General features: G+C 46.9%; 1 protein-coding gene across 4 annotated transcripts in view; it reads right to left on the minus strand.

Moving 5' to 3' along the window:
- TP63 (tumor protein p63) overlaps positions 1-18,736 on the minus strand; it is a gene marked incomplete at both ends in the record, with an annotated part of 133,188 nt that overhangs the window by 99,763 nt on the left and 14,689 nt on the right. For 3 of the 4 annotated variants that reach the window (XM_084639280.1, XM_084639279.1, XM_084639283.1), the window contains 2 exons: positions 3,764-3,896; positions 5,698-5,771. In XM_084639280.1, the coding sequence (XP_084495406.1) occupies positions 3,764-3,896; positions 5,698-5,771 (207 nt within the window). Of the gene's footprint in view, positions 1-3,763; positions 3,897-5,697; positions 5,827-18,736 lie in introns of those variants that run through there. The other variant, XM_084639284.1, reaches the window with a different exon arrangement.

Genomic DNA, 18,736 nt, shown 5'->3' on the forward strand with positions numbered 1-18,736 from the left:
CTTATGTAATGCAGAAGGTCAGACCGGATGACCATAATAGTCTCTTCTGGCTTTAGCACCTAGGAATCCACATCCTCTGCCCAAAACATTCCCTGATGTGGCCCCCACGGGCAGGACTCTGTCTCGGGGGAGCTTGGTTGTGCCCAAGCAGAGGAGTTACTGCTGGTTTTGAAGCAGGACAGCAGAGAGGAGACTTAGCGTTCAAGCTCAGAAAGGTATGAAGCGTGGCATCTCAGCAGGACCAGCGCAGCCAGCCCCCTTCTCATCTAAATCCCGCCTTAAAACTCCGCATTTCTGGGATGCCCTGGCTATCGAAGGGACTTATTATGGTCCCATTGCCATAGCACCCAAGTGCCTCGCAATCTTGAATGGATTTATCCTCATCACACCCTGTGTGCTAGGGAAGTGCGACAATCTCCATTTTACACTGCGGAGCTGAGGCCCAGAGAGAGTAAGCAACCTGCCCAGGGTCCGCCAGGAAGTCTACAGTACAGCAGGGAATTGAACCCAGGACTTCAGCCAGCACCCTAAACACTGAACCATCCTTCCTCTCTAGTGAAACTGTAAAAGTCACTTATTTCTTTAGTAACTTCCCCACAAAGGTGGGCACACACCTATCCTGAGTAACCACACGATCAGATTACAATGCCCCTTACTCTGCCCCTCTCTATTTAGCACCCAAACACCTCGTGCCATGTGCACTTTACATGCACTTTACATGAGCAACTCTCTTCGGCAGGGCCTTGTATCTTTCTCCAAAGGCCCCAGCTCTGTTAAACTATCCTAATAGTCTTTGCCCATCTGCTGGGACACAGCGGCAGCACAGAAAGCCCTGGGAGCAGACAGTCAGCCTGCAGGTCTGTTTAGCGAACAAGTCAAGACCAGAGGTGCCATTTGCCTTAAAACAATATCGAAGAGTAATAGTCCCATGCACTAGAGACAGACTACTTTAAAAACAGCAGAGCTCTGGGCAGTTATTGTACTGTATTCCCCCCACCCCTCTTTTTGGGCTCAGGGGTTCCTATCCCTGGTTTAAAAACCCCACATTTAGCCAATTGGACGGAAAGCCTTAGAGTAAAAGAATGAGATTTTTAATTATTTTAGCACCCAAGTGCCCTAGTGTTATGAAGGTGCTTCTAATTTAGAATGCTAATTGGAGTAAAAACTAATACGCTACATGTAAAAGACAGAAGCCTCCTCTGAAGCTTATGGAAAGTCAATGAAAGATGTTGCCTTTGGATAAGCCCTTATCTATTTACTTTGCCCCAGTTTAAATCTCTTAGATGCAGCCAGAAAGCTGGCCTTTATCTTCCCATAAGACAATATATTAAAGAGCGCTCTGTTTTAAGCTTAGTCTCATATGGCACCTCCGCTACTACAGCATTCCTTTGTGTTTATCTGCCCTCTTCAACCCTTTCGCTCCGATCAGATGCACAGAGCGCCTCGTGTCTTCAAGTGACATGGCCGAGGTTACGCGAGAGACAGGTGCTAGGAGAACTACTGCCCTGCAGCTATCTGCAGGAAGAGAGGAGATACAGGGTTAGAAGGTATTTCAGATTAAACACAACAATGGCAAACACCTGCCCCGAGGCTACACATTCTCTGCCAGAGCAAGCTGCAGCCTCCGCACGCCCCAGAAACAGCAAAGCAAACACCAAGTTCTCTGCAATGCGGCATTGTCACCCGTCAAGTGTTGTTTGCTAATTTACAGGGGGGAGAGGGAGAAAGAACTTCCCCTATTTTAAAACTAGGCTGTTTGCACAGGTCTGAGATGCATTTTTTCCTTTGTAAAGCCTTTTGTATAACACTTGATTGAACGAAGGAGTTGTTCTCCTTTACTGGAAGACTCTGGTACATTAATAAATTAACACAGGGGCACGCAGCACTTAAAGGGCTTGAACCAACAGCCACGCACCAAGTTACACGGAATTACATTAAGCAGCTTGTCAACAAAGCTCTGTGCTGTGCTATATCCCCATGACATTCGTTAACATTAATGAAAAAATCACACAACCCAGCCCCTAAGTGCAGCTTGGAAAATATGTGCCCTGAAGGGTGGAGAGATCAAAGCCACCCAAAACAAGAAAACCAAATCATAGCGAAGGCTGCACTGTGTACAGCAATCGCAACGCTCTTCAGCCAGCAGGAGACAGGATTTTCCAAAGGGCTGCAGTGAGCCATCACACAGGAGAGGGAGGCTTAGAAGGAGGACTCAGGGCAGCGTCACCTTAACGCAGCGCCGCACCAGAAAGCGGAGTTGCGCAGGCTTTTGTAACAAAGCCACAAGGAACTCAACCAGTCAGATGTGGGAGGGAAGCTGACAAAGATACAGCCGATGCTTTTAAGCGATTCCACCAGCTTAGTTCTAATGAAATTTCCCATTTTATAGATGGGGAATCCCCATAGAACAGGGAGAGTCTTTCAGACTGGAGGAACTTTCTAAGGGCACCATTTTACCAGAACTGTCCAACCTTTTGGGGCCCCTGCAACCTTTCAAGGAAACAGCCAAACTTTGCCCCCTCGTGGGTGGTAGAGGCAGGATCTCCATTCTGTGTGGGCTTTGTGACACGTACCCTCCCTGATGGGACAATCTACCTTCCAGCATTGAGATCTGGAGTAGACAAGGCCTGGAAACCCGTGGTCCTTGACTCATGCCTCTGAATTACAAGCACGATGGTCACTGCCAGGATGCGAATTGGCCACTATGGTGGACTGCCGCAGCACTAGAAACCTGTAAGATTAGCCTATAAATATCCTAATGATCTTGTGACTTAACTGTTATGGATTCTGTGGGTGGAATACAGGGAGTGGAGAACTTGGTTCTGCTGACTCTAGCAATAATCATAAGTCTGGGGGGAAAAGACACCCAAGCTGCCGTGTAACAAAAAAGGACCTGCTCATGTGGAAAGTTTTGGCACAGAGCGTCCTAGTCAAGGAGAAGAGACGGCATGACTGCAGAATCAGGAGCTGGGCATGGCCAGCAAATGCTACGACCCCCCTCTCCAGCCTGTAAAGCGACACAGGGAACTGTCAGCCCCCAGAACGCCTGCCAAGAGAAAGAACCAAGGGCAAATAAACCAGCCACCACCAAGGCCTCCCCTGCACGTCACCACCAAACATGCTGGTGAAACACAGTGGTGGCCAAATCTCATTAGAATCGCCGTTTACTCTTGCCTGTCCGGGTGGTGGAAGGGGAGGAGCAATAACCAGGCTAGGGACCCAGGTTTTCAGGCTGTGTCTGCACTACCCTGCTTGTCCGGTTAAAGAATTCCTGCTGTCACTCCTCTAGCCTTGCTCCCTTGGTGAAGGCACCAGTGGGAGCGCCAGGGTAGTCCGGATACCGGCAGCCACCAGTGTTTAAACCCTCAGCCCACATAAGTGCGCTGTAAGCAGGGGAGAGAGCCTGCGGCAGGAGCTGGCTGGAGGGCAAGAATGAGGGGCTGCAGAGAGCTCCCTCTCCGATCCCTCCAAAACCTGCTTTGCTTGGCCCTTCCTTCCATTTGCACTCCCAGACTCTGCCCCCCCTCGCTCAGCAATGCTTCAAATCAGAGGCACCACAGAACGCAAATGCAAACATCTCCACCAGCAGGGCCACCAGGCAAGATGCAGAGAGCTGGCTCCTGAGATCAGCGCCGGGGAGCGAGGCCTTTCACAGGGCGAGCACCTCCAAGGGTTAGCCACAGGCCTGTCAGGCCACCATTCAGAACCAGGGCTAGTGCCGCAGCATAGACAGGGCCCAGAGCAAAGGCTTACACAGACTCACCCACATGGGGTCGCTCCCATCCGCATCCTGCATCCGGACACAATCCATACTGATCTCTATTTTGTTTGTAGGGCCATTGTCTGAAGTATCGTCCATGAAGTTCAAGTTGATCGGCTGAACTGAACATATCGGCCTAAGAGGAAGAAAAGAGAGTCATTAAAACAATGACCGAAATCCTGACTCCACTGAAGTCGACAGCAAAGCTCCCATTTGACTTCAGTGGGGCCAGAATTTCACCCAACAGCCAAGTGTCTGCCAGCCGGTAGCACCGACAATCCCTATGCCAAGTATGGTGGAAAGCAGGGACCCCTCAGATAAAGCATGAGTGTTTGCCAACAGTCTTAATAGCAGCCACTGTGGCTAGTGCACCGGGCTGGGACTGAAGGGACTGTCCCGTGGAGTCAAGCAATGAGCAACAAATCTGTTAAGCCACTGGGGGAAATAAGGGAGCTCAAAGCCAGCAAGAGAGGATTTAAACCTTCCTCTCACCATGTTACAGCTAACAGTGGGTGTCAAGAAGGGGACACAGTCCTCCCTCATTCCCCAGAAACCCCATGCCAATGAAACTCAAGTCCAACCCAAACCTCCCTAGAAGGTTTCACTAAAACCTCTTCACTTTCCTCCCCTCCTCTCCGCAGGTCTTGGAGCCCGTTAGGACCAAAGAATCGATACTGGGGGAGAAGGGACGTTCTCATGATTCCCAACCTGGCTGAGACCAGGAACTCCTTGAAATCTTTCCCTCCCCTCAGCACAGCACCTAGAGGTTAGGAGACGCATTGTGGGGAGGAGTCAGAGGGGAGGAGAGGTGGACGTTACCGATGGGCTTACTTCAAGAAATCTAGTAGGCAGGGTGGATGAGCAGGGTGGCAGGGCCACCATGATGGGTGGGCAACCGCTCGGGTTGCCAGCCCTCCCAGATTGGCCAGAAGTCTGCCGGAATCAGCATCAATCTCCCAGTGACTATTGAAAGCAATCTGGGAGATTTTAATAGGTACAGTACAATTATTGATGTTAGGTCATGTTGGGGGAAAAAAAATCTCCCGGAATAGCTTCAGTCAGAGTGGGCGACCCTAGCAACTGCCCAGGGCACCGTGGTCAAGAGGCTAGGAGCGTGCAGGCCTGGGGTGCGAAGCTGCAGAAGGGAGCTTGTGGCAATGGGGAGGGGGTAGGCAGCTGGGCCTGGGAGGATGGATGGAAGCCCAGGGGATGCAGCGGGGGTACAAGTTCACCCAGGGCACCATTTTCCCTAAGGAGGGCCCTGCAGGGCAGTTACCCTAGGCCCTAGGTCTAGGGTGAGCCACATAACCATGCCACTCAGCTTTCTGGGAGGCCTCAGCCATTTGGGGGAGGCTTGGGGGGAGGACACCTAAAACATTTTCCACCCTGGATCAGCAAAAAAAGCTGAGGTCACTCCTGCAAGAACTGAAGTGTGCTCTGCCCAGCAACTGCCCCAAACTTCCCACATCAACCTGCCTCAACCCTGACCTGATGAGACATGCCTGCCCTTCTGAGGGTGCGTAGCGCCCCAGTTCTGTTCCCTCCCAGTTCTTATATCGCACTCAGCACCATGGAGTCCGAGCATCTCCCAGCCGTGCGTTTGGCCACGTGACTAACATCTGTTTCATATTTGTTCCCTCAGCCTTCAAGGGGGAAAAGCATGTCCCCATGTCCAACCAGTCCATAGCCTCTCTACCGAGCCCATCAAGGGTGCCACTTGTGAAACAGACATCTGTCCACCATGAACCAAATTGCGACCCGCTTCAGTGCCCCCAGCAGCCACCCGGTAACCATGAGTCACCACGGACTTGGCTAGATCCCTAGCAGTCACCTAGACACAAAGGACTCTGGAATCTACAACACCAATTCTCTGAGCCGCACTGACAGCCTGCCCCCCAAATGCCCGTCTGCAGCAGTCTCTGTCTGCTGGTACTTACTGTTCCAGAAAGTCCCAGATGTGCTGGAAAACCTCTGGACTGAGGAATTCTCTTGTCTGCGAGCTCTGGGACATGGTGGATCGGTAGTAACTCTCCGTCCAGGAGAAATGGCCTGGAGTTTCCACAAACCTTACAGTAAATAAATAGATGATATTGAATCCTCGATTAAACTACTAAGAAACCCATCAACAGAAACAAGTGTGTGAAAAAGGGAGACACACTAAACGCCTGGAACATTCATAGCTGTACAACCTGCAACCCCTGATACTAGGGATGTGTTTAGAAGGGAGAGATTTAGGACAACCCCCAGCCACCCACTCCACTGTAATTCTGTATTACATGGAATCTTACAATCCAACTTTGTGTCATCCTCACATAAATCACCACAATATTTTGCACTTAAATGGGGCAGAGTACAGGGCTGGGAATCAGGAGATCTGGGTTCTGTTCCCATCTCCATCACTGACCTGCAGTGTGATCTTGCACAAGTTAGTTTGCCTCTGTTTCCACTCCTGCATCTGACTGTCTTGTCTATTTACAGTGTAAGTTCTTTGGCACAGGGACTGCCTCTAACTGGTGTCTGCATAGGACCTAGTATAACAGGGCCCCGTAAGTGGTACTGTTATGTAAATAATAAATGATTATACTGTAGCTTTTATCTTGGGCCAAAAGTGGTGATTTTTAGAAAATTTTCATCAATTTTTTGGTTTAAAAGCATATGTACTTTTCCTGCTTTAGAGCTATTCACAATTTTAACTGTAGAATTGTGATCAAACATGCTCAAATTAGATATAAAGTGGTATTTTAATCTCATTTTTCTTGCTGAAAAAAAGAAGCCCAAGTAAACTAAACGTTTAAAGATTACATTAACAAAAAGCACTCAAAACAGAGAAAATACAACACTTTCCTATGCAAAAGTACACACACTCTCTCTCTCAGAGCCAAACTCATCACACACTTAAGCAGCCCCAACTCCACTGAGGACAGCAAAGCTTTCGCACAGAGTACCTTGAATGGCCAGCAATGGGCTTTCCGTTTAGCAGGGGGCGTTCAAGTGAAGTTCCTACCGACAGCAGGTGAGAGCGCTATTAAGTGTGACTGAGTTACAGCGAGAAGCCCTCAGGAGAGCACTTGGGAACAGGCAGCTTTATAAATGGGCTGCAGTCTCTTTTGCTTTCCACTTATGACACAACCTGGCCTCCCACGGTCCAAGAGAGAATGGGATGAAGCACAAGAGCTTTTGAAAAAGCTGTCCCTTTATTTAGATTTGTACAAATGCTTAAGAAAAAAAAGAAGTACGACAGCCACTGTCCAGAACTGGGCACCTCCAGAGCTCAGAGCAAGTCTCTGCAGCTTGATCTGAAGGACAAGGCTCTGAGGCTGAGTGCTAGAGCAGACTCCCATGCTCTCTACAGGTCAGGTGAGGGAAGAGGAAGACAAGAGCACGAGTGCGAACCTTGATATAATTTAGCACATCACACTTTATTACAGTAGGATCCAGAGGCCTCAGGCAGGTCAGGGCCCCACTGAGCACAAACAGGAGCGAGTCCTCCACTTGCCTGCTTTGCCTACCCACTCCCCAGCTACCGCTCCAGCCTCTCCTCTCCCGCTCCCCAAGCCCTGCACCAACACCCCACCAAACTGCCCCACGCTCCTGAGAATGCCAAAGAAAACAGGGATGGAAAGCATTAAACCCTGAGCTCCCCTTGCCACAGTTCCTGACCCCTTCATTTCATGGATCAAGGTGTTCAGAGATCTATGGAGAAGCAGAAGAGATCACTCACTTTGCTACATGCAACAGATCCTTCATAGACTTGACCTATGGATTCCACAAACTTCACAGGCCCTTAGGCACTGCTCACAATTGGAGTACCTATCCCTGACCTCGTATCAATGTCAATACATATTATCAACCCACCAAACCGTCTGCTCTGCCAAGCTCCCTGCATGCACAAACCTGTTTGCCACTGACCCACCAGGAGCCCGGGCCAGCAGCTAACAATCATTGACTTCCAAAAACTCACCCCTTAGGAAGTGACTATGACCAATGGCATCAGCTCAGAGTTGCTCACCAAGCCACTCCCCACAGGTCTTCCTTTAAATCAACTCCTCAGCACCAGAGTCCTCCTGCAAGTTACAACTTGCCCCACTTGGTTCCTAGCTATCTCAGCGCTAGGCCACATGGCTAGGAACTAACCCACACAGATTCGGGCACACAGGCAGAGGAGGAAAACATCCCAATCCGCAGCAGTGCAATGAATTTTGCAGAGGTTGTTTTTGTTTCTGCCCACAATCAGGTATTCTCAGCAGGCCTTCTGTGACAAACCCTCAGTTATGCTGCTTTGGGGAGTTAATTTGCACTGGCTGTGTTTTGGGGGTTTTTTTGGGGTGGGGGGAAGAGGGGAGAAGGGGAAGAAACATCTGGGAATTTCCATCCAGTATTGGGCAGTTTGGGTCCTTCAGATTCTGTATCCCACCTCCACCAGTGACCAGCACCTAGGAAGGCATGATATGCGGCCAGGCAGAGGGTACAATCAGATGAGCTTGGCCGTGAGAATGCAATTCTGCCCACATTCTGTACAGCCTCAGCCCTCTCTGGCCCTCCTCTAGTGCTAGGACTTCCCCTGAGCCACATTCATACGACGTCACACGTTTGTCCTTTCGCCCCACACAGGGTAATCTCATGTGTATTTATTTGCAAAGGGGCCCTGTTGGATTACAGGTCCACACTTTTCAAGTGGTGCAAAAAAAAAAAAAAAAAAAAAAGAGCTTTTACATTTCCCTAGACCAACAGAAACGTACCATTATTTCTTTCGTTTAAATTCCAATATAAAACTTTTTAAACAAACAAGCTCTGTACTCCCCCTCTGTAGGCTAGTGCCTCTGCCTCGGTTTCCCTATTTGTGCAATTACAACAACCCCCCTATCCTCACAGGGAGGCTGTATGGGTTCACTAGCTAACATCTGCAAAGAGTTTAAAGAGGGAAAATCTTAAGGAACAGTCACTATTGCTCTTTGCTCAGCTGGGACAATGGCAATTGGCAGGTCACTTTCTATTTATTTGCTGAGGCTTTTCCAAAGCATCCTGCTTCCAGTGCACTAAAATACCCAGGTTACTGTGCTGCAAGGAAACATTTAAAATAAAAGTCATAGTGCAGATTAGGGTGTTTCCATCCCCTCCCCACAAAACCTAAATTTGGTGCCTAACCTCTCGTCACCACCCCTTTAGCCTGCTAGGCGTTAGAGCAGCCTCTGTACTGAATAGTTTACAGGAATGCATGATTTTTTTTTCTCCCCCCAGAAAAACAAGCAGGGCATAAACTCCATCCATCTGACCTCACTCCATGCATTTAGGCCCCCCAACCTGCATCTTTAAGTCACCCAAGTCTCCGACTTCAGTGAGATTGTGTGTACAGAGTTAACCGCACATGTAAGCATTTTCAGGACTGGGAGTTGGATTGCTACTTTCAGTCACTAGATTGTTACTTTCATGCAGCACTTCACATCCCAAAGGGTATTACCTATTTAGTGTGTGACATTGCAAACACTACCACGTACAGGGCTTACTGCTGGGCATTACTACCAGACTACTGACTTTAATGGGACTGAAGCCTGGTAGCAAACCTTTGTACAATTGGACCATATGCTGACACACAAACTAGAAACTGGGTTCAGTGCAGGAACCTCTAAGGTGAAACACAGCGAGTGTTTAAATGGAACATTATACGACGGTAAGCGGAGAATTACCAGATCCGGTTACAACAGACTGGGGAATGTAGACCGTCACCAAGTTGTAATTTGGCTTGAACACCAGAGCTGACAACTCTCCTCTTATAAAAAGCTCCAGGGGATCTTTAGTGATCAAAAGGACCATGGTTTTGTCTCATCTAAGAGGCAATCTCTCTCCATCAGTACAATTTTCCCTAGCACTGTGCTGGAGCATTGCTTCCATACTGACTCAGAGTTCAGCCTACTCAGTCACCAGGATCACTTCCAGCATCAGCTAGTGTTACTCGTGTGCCTCCCCTCCAAAACACTGACCCACCCAATCCTATTTACCTTGCAAGACCAGATGGAATCACAGCTCTGTATCACAGTTCCAGGGGCTTTTCACACATGCCTAGCGATCCTCGCATATAAAGCCTTATGTGCATTGAATACTTATCTCTCTCCGATAATTTTACAAGAATTACACTACATTTGTGTGGCAGAATTATGTCATATCCCTTAGGTGGGAAAACAACATAATTTGCCATGAAACTGACTGCCAGGTCACTTTTAAAACTTACACAGCACCTGTGCTCTAACTAGCTTAAATGGGCTTTGCAAATATTAACTCTCCCAACAGATAGGAATAAAAAACAACACCACCACCACCACATAGATGGTAAGGTGAGGCACAGCAGATTAGCACTTCTGAAAATCAGATACTTAAACAATTGCAGTTCCTATTCACTTCTGCTAGAGCTGTGGATTCCCAGAATGTCTGACAATCAAGCCTTAAGTGACTAGTTTACCATCAAACAAGTCATTAGCAGATTCAGGAAGAGACAGGAGAACCTCAAAGCATCAACTCATTCACCCACAAGGATTCTGCCTCTTCTACACTAGGAGAAAGAGGGCACAGCATTCTCTTAATCAGAAATAACACTTGTGATATCAGGGAATGATGAGAGAGGAGAAAACTGCCATGGTGACTGTAGCAGGGTTGATATTCCAACCATAGTAGCATTACTCAGTGCATATGTTCTTGTTTACAAATCACTAATAAAACGGAGCACAAAAGCCTATTTTACTTACACTTCTGAAAGGAGAGAACCGTTCTATGCCCACAACACCTCAAGAAAGTAGCCCTCTGTTTGAGACCAGACACACCCAGCCTTAGGGCCAGGTGCTTCATATTTATATAAGGAGAGGGTCTGGGGCGGAGCTAAAGATAAAGCTCCATGCTTGAGTCCATCTGCCTCTTGAGCAGTGGTTCTCAAATTTTTGTGCTGGTGACCCCTTTCACATAGCAAGGCTCTAGTGCAACCCCTCCTTATAATTATATTTTATATGTTTATAACATTTTTATATATTTAACACCATTATAAATGCTGGAGGCAAAGCAGGGTTTGGGATGGAGGCTGACAGCTTGTGACCCCCCCATGTAATAACCTTGCAACCCCCTGAGGGGTCCCGACCCACAGTCTGAGAACCCCTGCTCTTGACAGACGATATTGAAAAACCAAAAACACCACCCCAGCAAGGTATGTGCCGGGGTTTATTTGCTCTTCCCTCTTCAGTACAGGTGTCAGGGACGAGAAGATCTGAACTGTCATCAGGCTAGCTGTAGGGTTTATAGTACGTGGGGAGAACAGATGTGAATAAGAAATCATAGGGAAGTCTAAAGCTAGTTAAGGCTTAATGGTCTGTTTTTCAGAGGTGTTGACCTGCAGCATTAATGGACTCCAGCATCTCTGGGAAATCAGGCCTTTTTGCAGGGGGTAGGAATTTTCTCCCCATAACACTAATAGCATATGAGCTCTTGATACAAAATTGCCTTGGCTTATAAACCTTAACTCCATGGTATAGAAGTCTGGAGGAGTCTCACTGCGGGGAGAGGGGTATAATTCATGCTAAGGATGGACAAACTAGAGCAGATCCCACCCTAAAGCAAACTGGTTTTGAAGACTGCAAAGTTTGGGTTACAGGCTCTTGCTTCTCTCTTCTCTCCCAAGACAAACGTTTTGGTTTCTTCCAGGCCCCTCGGTATTGCTGGGGCCCATTTGGAGGGGCTCACATAATATGAGAAAGGCTGCAGCATCTCATGGAAAACAAAAGGTCTAGAAAGCTGGTTTCTAAAAAAGCCTGCCCCCATTTACAAATCAGGAGCCAAGCTCCAAATAAACGTCTACTGACCCGGCCCCTGGCACCAGAGCAGTTTGCACACCTTAGATCACGTTGTCCTCACAGCCCTCCTGTGAGGTAGGGCAGTAATTCCCCCGTTCTACCAGCGCGGCACTGAGGTACACAAGTGGACATTTTCAAAAGTGACCAGTGATTTTGGATGCCTGACTAAGGACACCTTAAAGGGCCGATTCTCAGACAGTGGGTGCCCTGCATTTTCTGAAAAGTCAGGCCCTTTTAAGGTGTCTCAGGGTAGGTACCCACTTCTGCCCATCTTGGCCATTCAGATCAAGTGGTCGCATAGGGAGCTCGCAGGACAAGGATTTGAACCTTAATCCCCTCACTCTAGTGGCTCACTTTAGTGATTTAACTAGATAAACTGCCCTTCCTGAGTAATTAACCCTTTACACGTCACCTAGTCCTTAACACCCTCTAGATGCATGGCTAGGAGGCATAGCTGGTTAACGCATTAGCATTCGACAGCCTGAAGGCTGGGGTCAAATAGCGAAGCTGGTCAACAGTGAGATGAGTCGATGGTCTCAGGCTCGACCTCCGGGATTCTAATCCAAACACTGGCCTCTCCCTGCGACAGCTGAGGAAATCCATTCAAGTACATGAAGAGGCACAAGATACAACCACAGTAGAATTCAAAAGCCGTCTACATAATTGACCAAATCTTGGTATAGTCATATTTTTAGTTCTTGAAAGGGGTGGGGGCCCTTGTTCTTTCTGAGTGTGCTGCTAAAACTCTAGGAACTTGGCAGCGTTCAGAGCGCTGGAATTCCCCCTGCTCTACATTTTAACACTGCAGTGATTTGTAGACATCACTATTTAATGAAGCACACAGCTGTGCAAGAAGAGAAGGAGGCGGAGTTGGCAGCGTGGGACAAGCGAGAGAATCTGGCAAGCGGTGTCATCTGGAATTCCCCTAACTCTGTGGGACAGGCTCATACCCCCCCCCCCCCGCGCCGTCAATATACACGCTGGAAGAGCTTGTTAAAGGCCCCCAGTAACCAAACAGGCTTATTGCATTAGGGACGGGTCCAAAATAAAATGTCCCTGTGTGAGCAGCCCTCCACCCCAACGATTGGGGAGGCTCAGATCTGAATTTTGCCATTGTCCCCCATCTCCAAGATGGGCCAATACAAAACCCTTGGATCCAAACACTTGTATATTCTGTGACAGGCTGGAGATCTGGACCCTAACTTTGGGCCTCAGACCCTTCCTGAACTCCCCCCACACCCTCCATTTCATCGCCTTCTAAACTTCCTGACAGGCCTCGGACCTGAGGCCTAGTGAAACAATGTGAGTAAAACAAGGAACCACCCCAAACTTGGACCACATATTTTTTATTTTTTTCCCCTTATTTCCCTGCCTACAACTGAATTTCAGGAGCTTGGCTTATGGAACCCCAACAGAGACTGGTGTCTGGGGATTCCTGGCCCGGCGGCAGTGGGTATTATTGAATGGTACACAATTAGTTATTCTTACTTAGGTTTCCAGCCCAGATTTCAGATCCAAGTAGTTTCAATCAACAGCCAGACTTCAGGGATCTGCTCCAAATACCTTAGGACTCCTTTACCACATCCTAGGCCCATGACCTTTATTTTGTAAATGCCCACAGGTGGAAACTGAGGTAGCCATGGCGTAGGGGGGTAATGGTATGATGGGATAACATGGTTTTGGTAATTAAATATTCATGGTAAATAGGCCCAATGGCCTGTGATGGGATATTAGATGGGGTGGGATCTGAGTTACCCAGGAAAGAATTTTCTGTAGTATCTGGCTGGTGAATCTTGCCCATATGCTCAGGGTGTAGCCGTCGCCATATTTGGGGTCAGGAAGGAATTTTCCTCCAGGGCAGATTGGAAGAGGCCCTGGAGGTTTTTCGCCTTCCTCTATAGCATGGGGCACAGGTCACTTGCTGGAGGATTCTCTGCTCCTTGAAGTCTTTAAACCACGATTTGAGGACTTATAGCTCAGACATAGGTGAGAGGTTTTTCGCAGGAGTGGGTGGGTGAAATTCTGTGGCCTGCGTTGTGCAGGAGGTCAGACTAAATGATCATAATGGTCCCTTCTGACATTAGTATCTATGAATCTATGAATGTGACTATGGAGAAGGGAAAGCTATCCTCAGCAAATGGAGGTTTTTGTAGCAAAAAAATGCCCACCCAGAGCACAAGTCACAGCTCTTCCTGTATTTCTTGGGTCCCTAGGGCCTGATTCAATTTTCCCAGATCCTCAGCTACCATCATCCCAGAAAACACATGGACAACAGCAAAGAATTTGGGGCGGTGATATCAGACCAGACGAGACCTGGGGAATCAGGACAAGGACAGGAACTATGGGCTGGGAAACTGATTGTGCCATAGGGAAGGGCAGCAGGACAGGGCTAGGAGTTTTATCATCCGGTAGGAACTCCTTGGCTTCAAGGTGAACCAAGCGCTGCGCACACAGAACACGAGCCGGAGTTGGGAGCGGCAACAGGGCAGGAGAGAGGAACTGGGCTCAAAACATGCAAGCAAAATATCTGTGTAACACAGGAAGGCATCTCTACAGAATCAATCATGCACAGCTGAAGATAGGAGCTAGAGACCCTTAAAGGGACACTGACTACTTTTCATGCTGGTAGAACCATCTTTAATAGCATATCCTGATTTTCTGTTTTAATTCCTTTTTCAGAGGAGCGGGAAAGAGGCGTTTTGTTCTCCTGTCGCTGTTGGTCCGGGTTCTTTCTGCAAAGAAGAAACTGACTGTACAAAAGAAACAGTGAAACTAGCTACAGCCAAAAACGCTGTACAAACACATCCACAAACTGAAAAATTATTGTTATTCACCAGCATCTTTCACTTACAGTCATCTGGGTGTTATTGTACCCATAGGAGGCGTGACATTTTCCACTTCACATCACCCTCTTAGTGCATGTTACCTTGTAACTGACTGCGGCCACGTGACAGTAACCTGATCAGAGTAGGCAGCGAGGCTCCCCTCAGACCTCCACCAAAGCTGAGAGCAAGGAATCATCCCTGCCTCCCAAGGATAGCCACCTCTGCAGGTGAAATGGAAGAGCCATAATAAAGACACCAGCAAACCACAGAGGACTGGGACTTCTGCCCTCCATGCTTCATCAGAATCACCCTGACAACTGTCACTTGTGACCTCCTCTCATTAGGTATCATGGGCATTTCTTTAGTTGTTAGAGGTAGTACTTCCCAGTGGATAGAGCACTGGCCTATGGATCAGGCTACCAGGTTCTAACAGCATCTCTGCCCTGACCTGCTGAGTGATGTTGAGCAAGTCATGTCTCTCTGTGCCTCAGTTTCCCCATTTGTAAAACGATGATAATGATGGTTGTAAAGTGCTTGAATGAAAAGTGCTATATAAGAGCTTGGTCTCCGTACCACCACTGTAGCAGTTAAATGTTACAGAGAGGGTTTCCACTTTTAGGTTTTAAGAGAAAAACCTACCCACCAGTCTTTTATTTATTAAATAATGAAAATAATTTTTTGGCAATTTTGAAATTTAAATACTTCCCCCCCACACTTTTTTGAAAGATCCTGTCCCCAAGTGTGTTGTTGAGATGTTTAATAATGCTGTCCAGCTGGAGATGGGGAGAACTGTAATTAACGGTTGTCTCACCTGACACAGGAAAAGCTCTTATCTGCACAACATTCTCGGGGGGGAAAAAATCTTCAAGTTAATGGAAAATTCAAATTCAGTGCTCTCAAAATAAAATCCTTGGGTTTTTTTTTTAAATTCCCTCCTCCCCCCCCCAAAAAAAAAGAAAAAGAAAAAGGCAAAATATTTGATTTGAAAATCTTCCTTCCATTGCAGAATAAACGCACAATGGGTAAAATTTTCATGAACACCTAGGTCGGTGCTGAGGAGTCTATGTCCCATTTTCAGAAGTCACCTGGGCACTTGACTTTCAGTGGAACGTAGGCTCCAAAGCACACAGGTGACTCTGAAAATGGAACTTAAGAGTCCCAAGTTACATAAGTGCTTTAAAAATCCCACCCTTAATTTTATCCAAAATTCCAGAAAAAAAAAATCCCCCACCCAAACTGGAAACTCACATTCTATCTGAATCTGTTTAAGCCCTAAATTTGCCCACTGAAATATTTGTCCAGTGATACCTGGAACTTGCTCATCAGCCTTTTCATCTTTTAAAGCAGTCCCGTCAGCCCAAAATTTTCCTGATCAAATAGGAGGGGAGTGTCCATCAACATCACGAAACCACTGAACTTGAGCTTCAGATCTCTTTTCTTTATAATTATTTATTCATAGGTTTCTAGACAATTCATCACCTTAATACCTGAGCATTTGTGACTTCAGGGTTTTCGCTGAAATTTATTATAAATCTAATATGAACAGAATTGTGGGGGGGCCTTGCCTGTGATAGCAGGGGACTGCACTCCCCTCTGGTCTGTGTTCTTGTAAGAGTTGTCTGGATGCTGATCCTGTTTCAAGATACACAGTTTGGGACCCTAGGCCAATATTTTCAACTAGAGTTCCTAAAAGGGCACTGAAATCCATAGTCAAGCATCTAAATAAATGGCCCAAGTTTCAGAGGTGCTAAGAACAAGCAATTTCCTACATTACTACCTGCATGAATATGGCACCCGACTTAGAACATTTTGGCTATAGTTTTGAAAGCTTTGCCCATAGAACAAAGGGATAAGAATCCCTTTATCAGACTGTCCTGTGTTATTGTCGTTAGTTTTGGGGGCTTACATTACTCGCTAAGGATACAGGTCCCCATGAGTTATGCAGGGTTTCCCCAAACAACAGAAGCTTTATAGCCCAGCAGCCGTCTTTGTGTTTCATGTTTGTAAATTGCCTAGCCCAGTGGGGTATTGATCCACAACCCGGGCTCCTAGAAGTTATGGTCCTACAAATCAATAAGAACAGAAAGACATTTTGTTTGAGATACATATATTTGTCTGTTTTAGTTAGGTTTAGCCTCCATCTGTTATTTCCCATTTGAAGCAATGACAGTGACAATGAGCCAATTCCTCAGTTTTACCCAGGTCTTACTCACACAAAACTCCCATTAAGCCCCCTGGGGGCACTGGATTTGGTCCTGCGTACGCAAGGTACCCAGTGGTATTGGAGAGCATTAGTAATATCCACGAGTATGGAATAAAGAGTGTACTGCAAACAGTATTGTAAATTAAGTCCAGTGCCAGTGCAATCCCACAACGTGCCAACATATTGGGTATAAATATCAGTCAGCCCAGGTAATAAATACAACAGTTGCTTAGACAGCAATGTAAACTTCATGTAAGCAAACTCAGCACAGTATGAAATGGACTTACACAGACACACACACAAACACACAGAGCTCTCCCCTAAATAAAATCCAAATGCATGAGTTTGCATTACTGTATCTCTCTGTAAATTAACTAATAAAAGGTCCTCCTCAAGCTTTAACCTCTGCTTGGCACAGGGTCCCTAGTGGGCCCTAAATCTAACAACGTCATGACCATACTCCTGCGGACTGGGTGGAAACACTGCTTGCCACACAAGAGACAAAAGTAAGTGGAATCTAAACTGTAGCAGCCATTAATATACCGAAGCTGTGTTCTTAATCGTGCAAGGACTCTACCTCCAGCTCTCTGTTTTCCGGGAAATGACCCCGTGTTGCTGCAGGCACAAAGGCCTTCTCCCACGACGTCCTGCAGTGCTCAGCAGTGCAGGCAAGCTGCACACTCTGCAGCATGCCAGGAACCTCCACCCAGAACCTTGCTCCAAACAGGCCTCTCAGCAGAGCAACACACAAATGCACACTAGTGCCACCCAGCCAAGCCGTGGCCGGTGACCTGACACACACCCCCTGGGCTGGTTTCTCAAGAGCACAGAGTCAGATTTTTCAATGCCCAGCACTCACAAAAGGAACCAGGTTTTAACATGAACTCAGCGCCTATTTAGGCACCTAAATAAAGGACAGATTTTCAGAAGCACCCAGCAGCTCCCATCAAGGCAATCTAGCCCCAGTGTGACTGAACAACCGTGTTGCATTGTTTCCCTGACCAATATGGACTTTTTTCTTTTTTGGTTCTGGAAGCCCTGGGATAGGTCAGCTGCTTTCTAGGTAGCCCAACAAAGCATTACTACACCACAGCTGTAAGAAAATTAATTGCCTTCCTATTCTCCTCAGGGAAATGGTGAAAGAAGGACATTAGCGATGAGAGGTTTCAGAGTAACAGCCGTGTTAGTCTGTATTCGCAAAAAGAAAAGGAGGACTTGTGGCACCTTAGAGACTAACCAATTTATTTGAGCATGAGCTTTCGTGAGCTACAGCTCACTTCATCGGATGCATCACTTCATTGGATGTACGAAAGCTTATGCTCAAATAAATTGGTTAGTCTCTAAGGTGCCACAAGTCCTCCTTTTCTATTAGCGATGAGGGGGACAATATCTTTTATATCTCACCCATATCCTGGGACCAATACAGCTACAACAACACTGCAAAGAAATGAGCAGAAAGAGCATTTAGACTTGATTGTAGAGGGACTGTTTGTGCTGCAGTCTGGACAGGCAGAGAAGGTTTCTGGAGACAGAGCTAAGATACTGCAATTAACATAGTTACCTCATGACATTTCTAAAATGCTGTCACACATTAATGTTCCTCATAACAATGGCATTCACAACTATTTTGCAGCTACAATTAAAATCAAAAGGAATTGTCTTTCGATGCCTCTGGGCAAGCACTTAACATCAACAAGCAACCAGCTGATCCGTCGTTAATAATGGATTGCACCAGACAGTTCAATAGGTGCACACAGAAGCAGCCAGCAAGCCTTGAAAGAGACTCAGAGATCTCTACTATGCGGCAGTGTTCTGTAATCACAGAATGGCTTTGCCACAAAATTCATCCATTTACAAAAGAAACATTGTCAAGGGGGCTAGATTTTTTTTAAATGCCTAGAACAGTTACAAATTACAACCATTGTGTTTCTTATTAAACCGATCCTTGGAGCAACAGGAAATAGTAAAAGTTAAAAAAACAAACTGCTAGACTTCCTGGCCTATTTTCGAAATTATAGAGCCATGCCAATAACTGTGAGTACACTTTTACGTCTACTTTGCACATGCAACCATCACAATTGTCCATTGATTTTGAGAGCCTAGATTTGCAAACCTGACA

The sequence above is a fragment of the Lepidochelys olivacea genome (assembly GCF_965140295.1).
Source record: "Lepidochelys olivacea isolate rLepOli2 genome assembly, chromosome: 9".
In the NCBI taxonomy this organism is placed as follows: domain Eukaryota; kingdom Metazoa; phylum Chordata; order Testudines; family Cheloniidae; genus Lepidochelys; species Lepidochelys olivacea.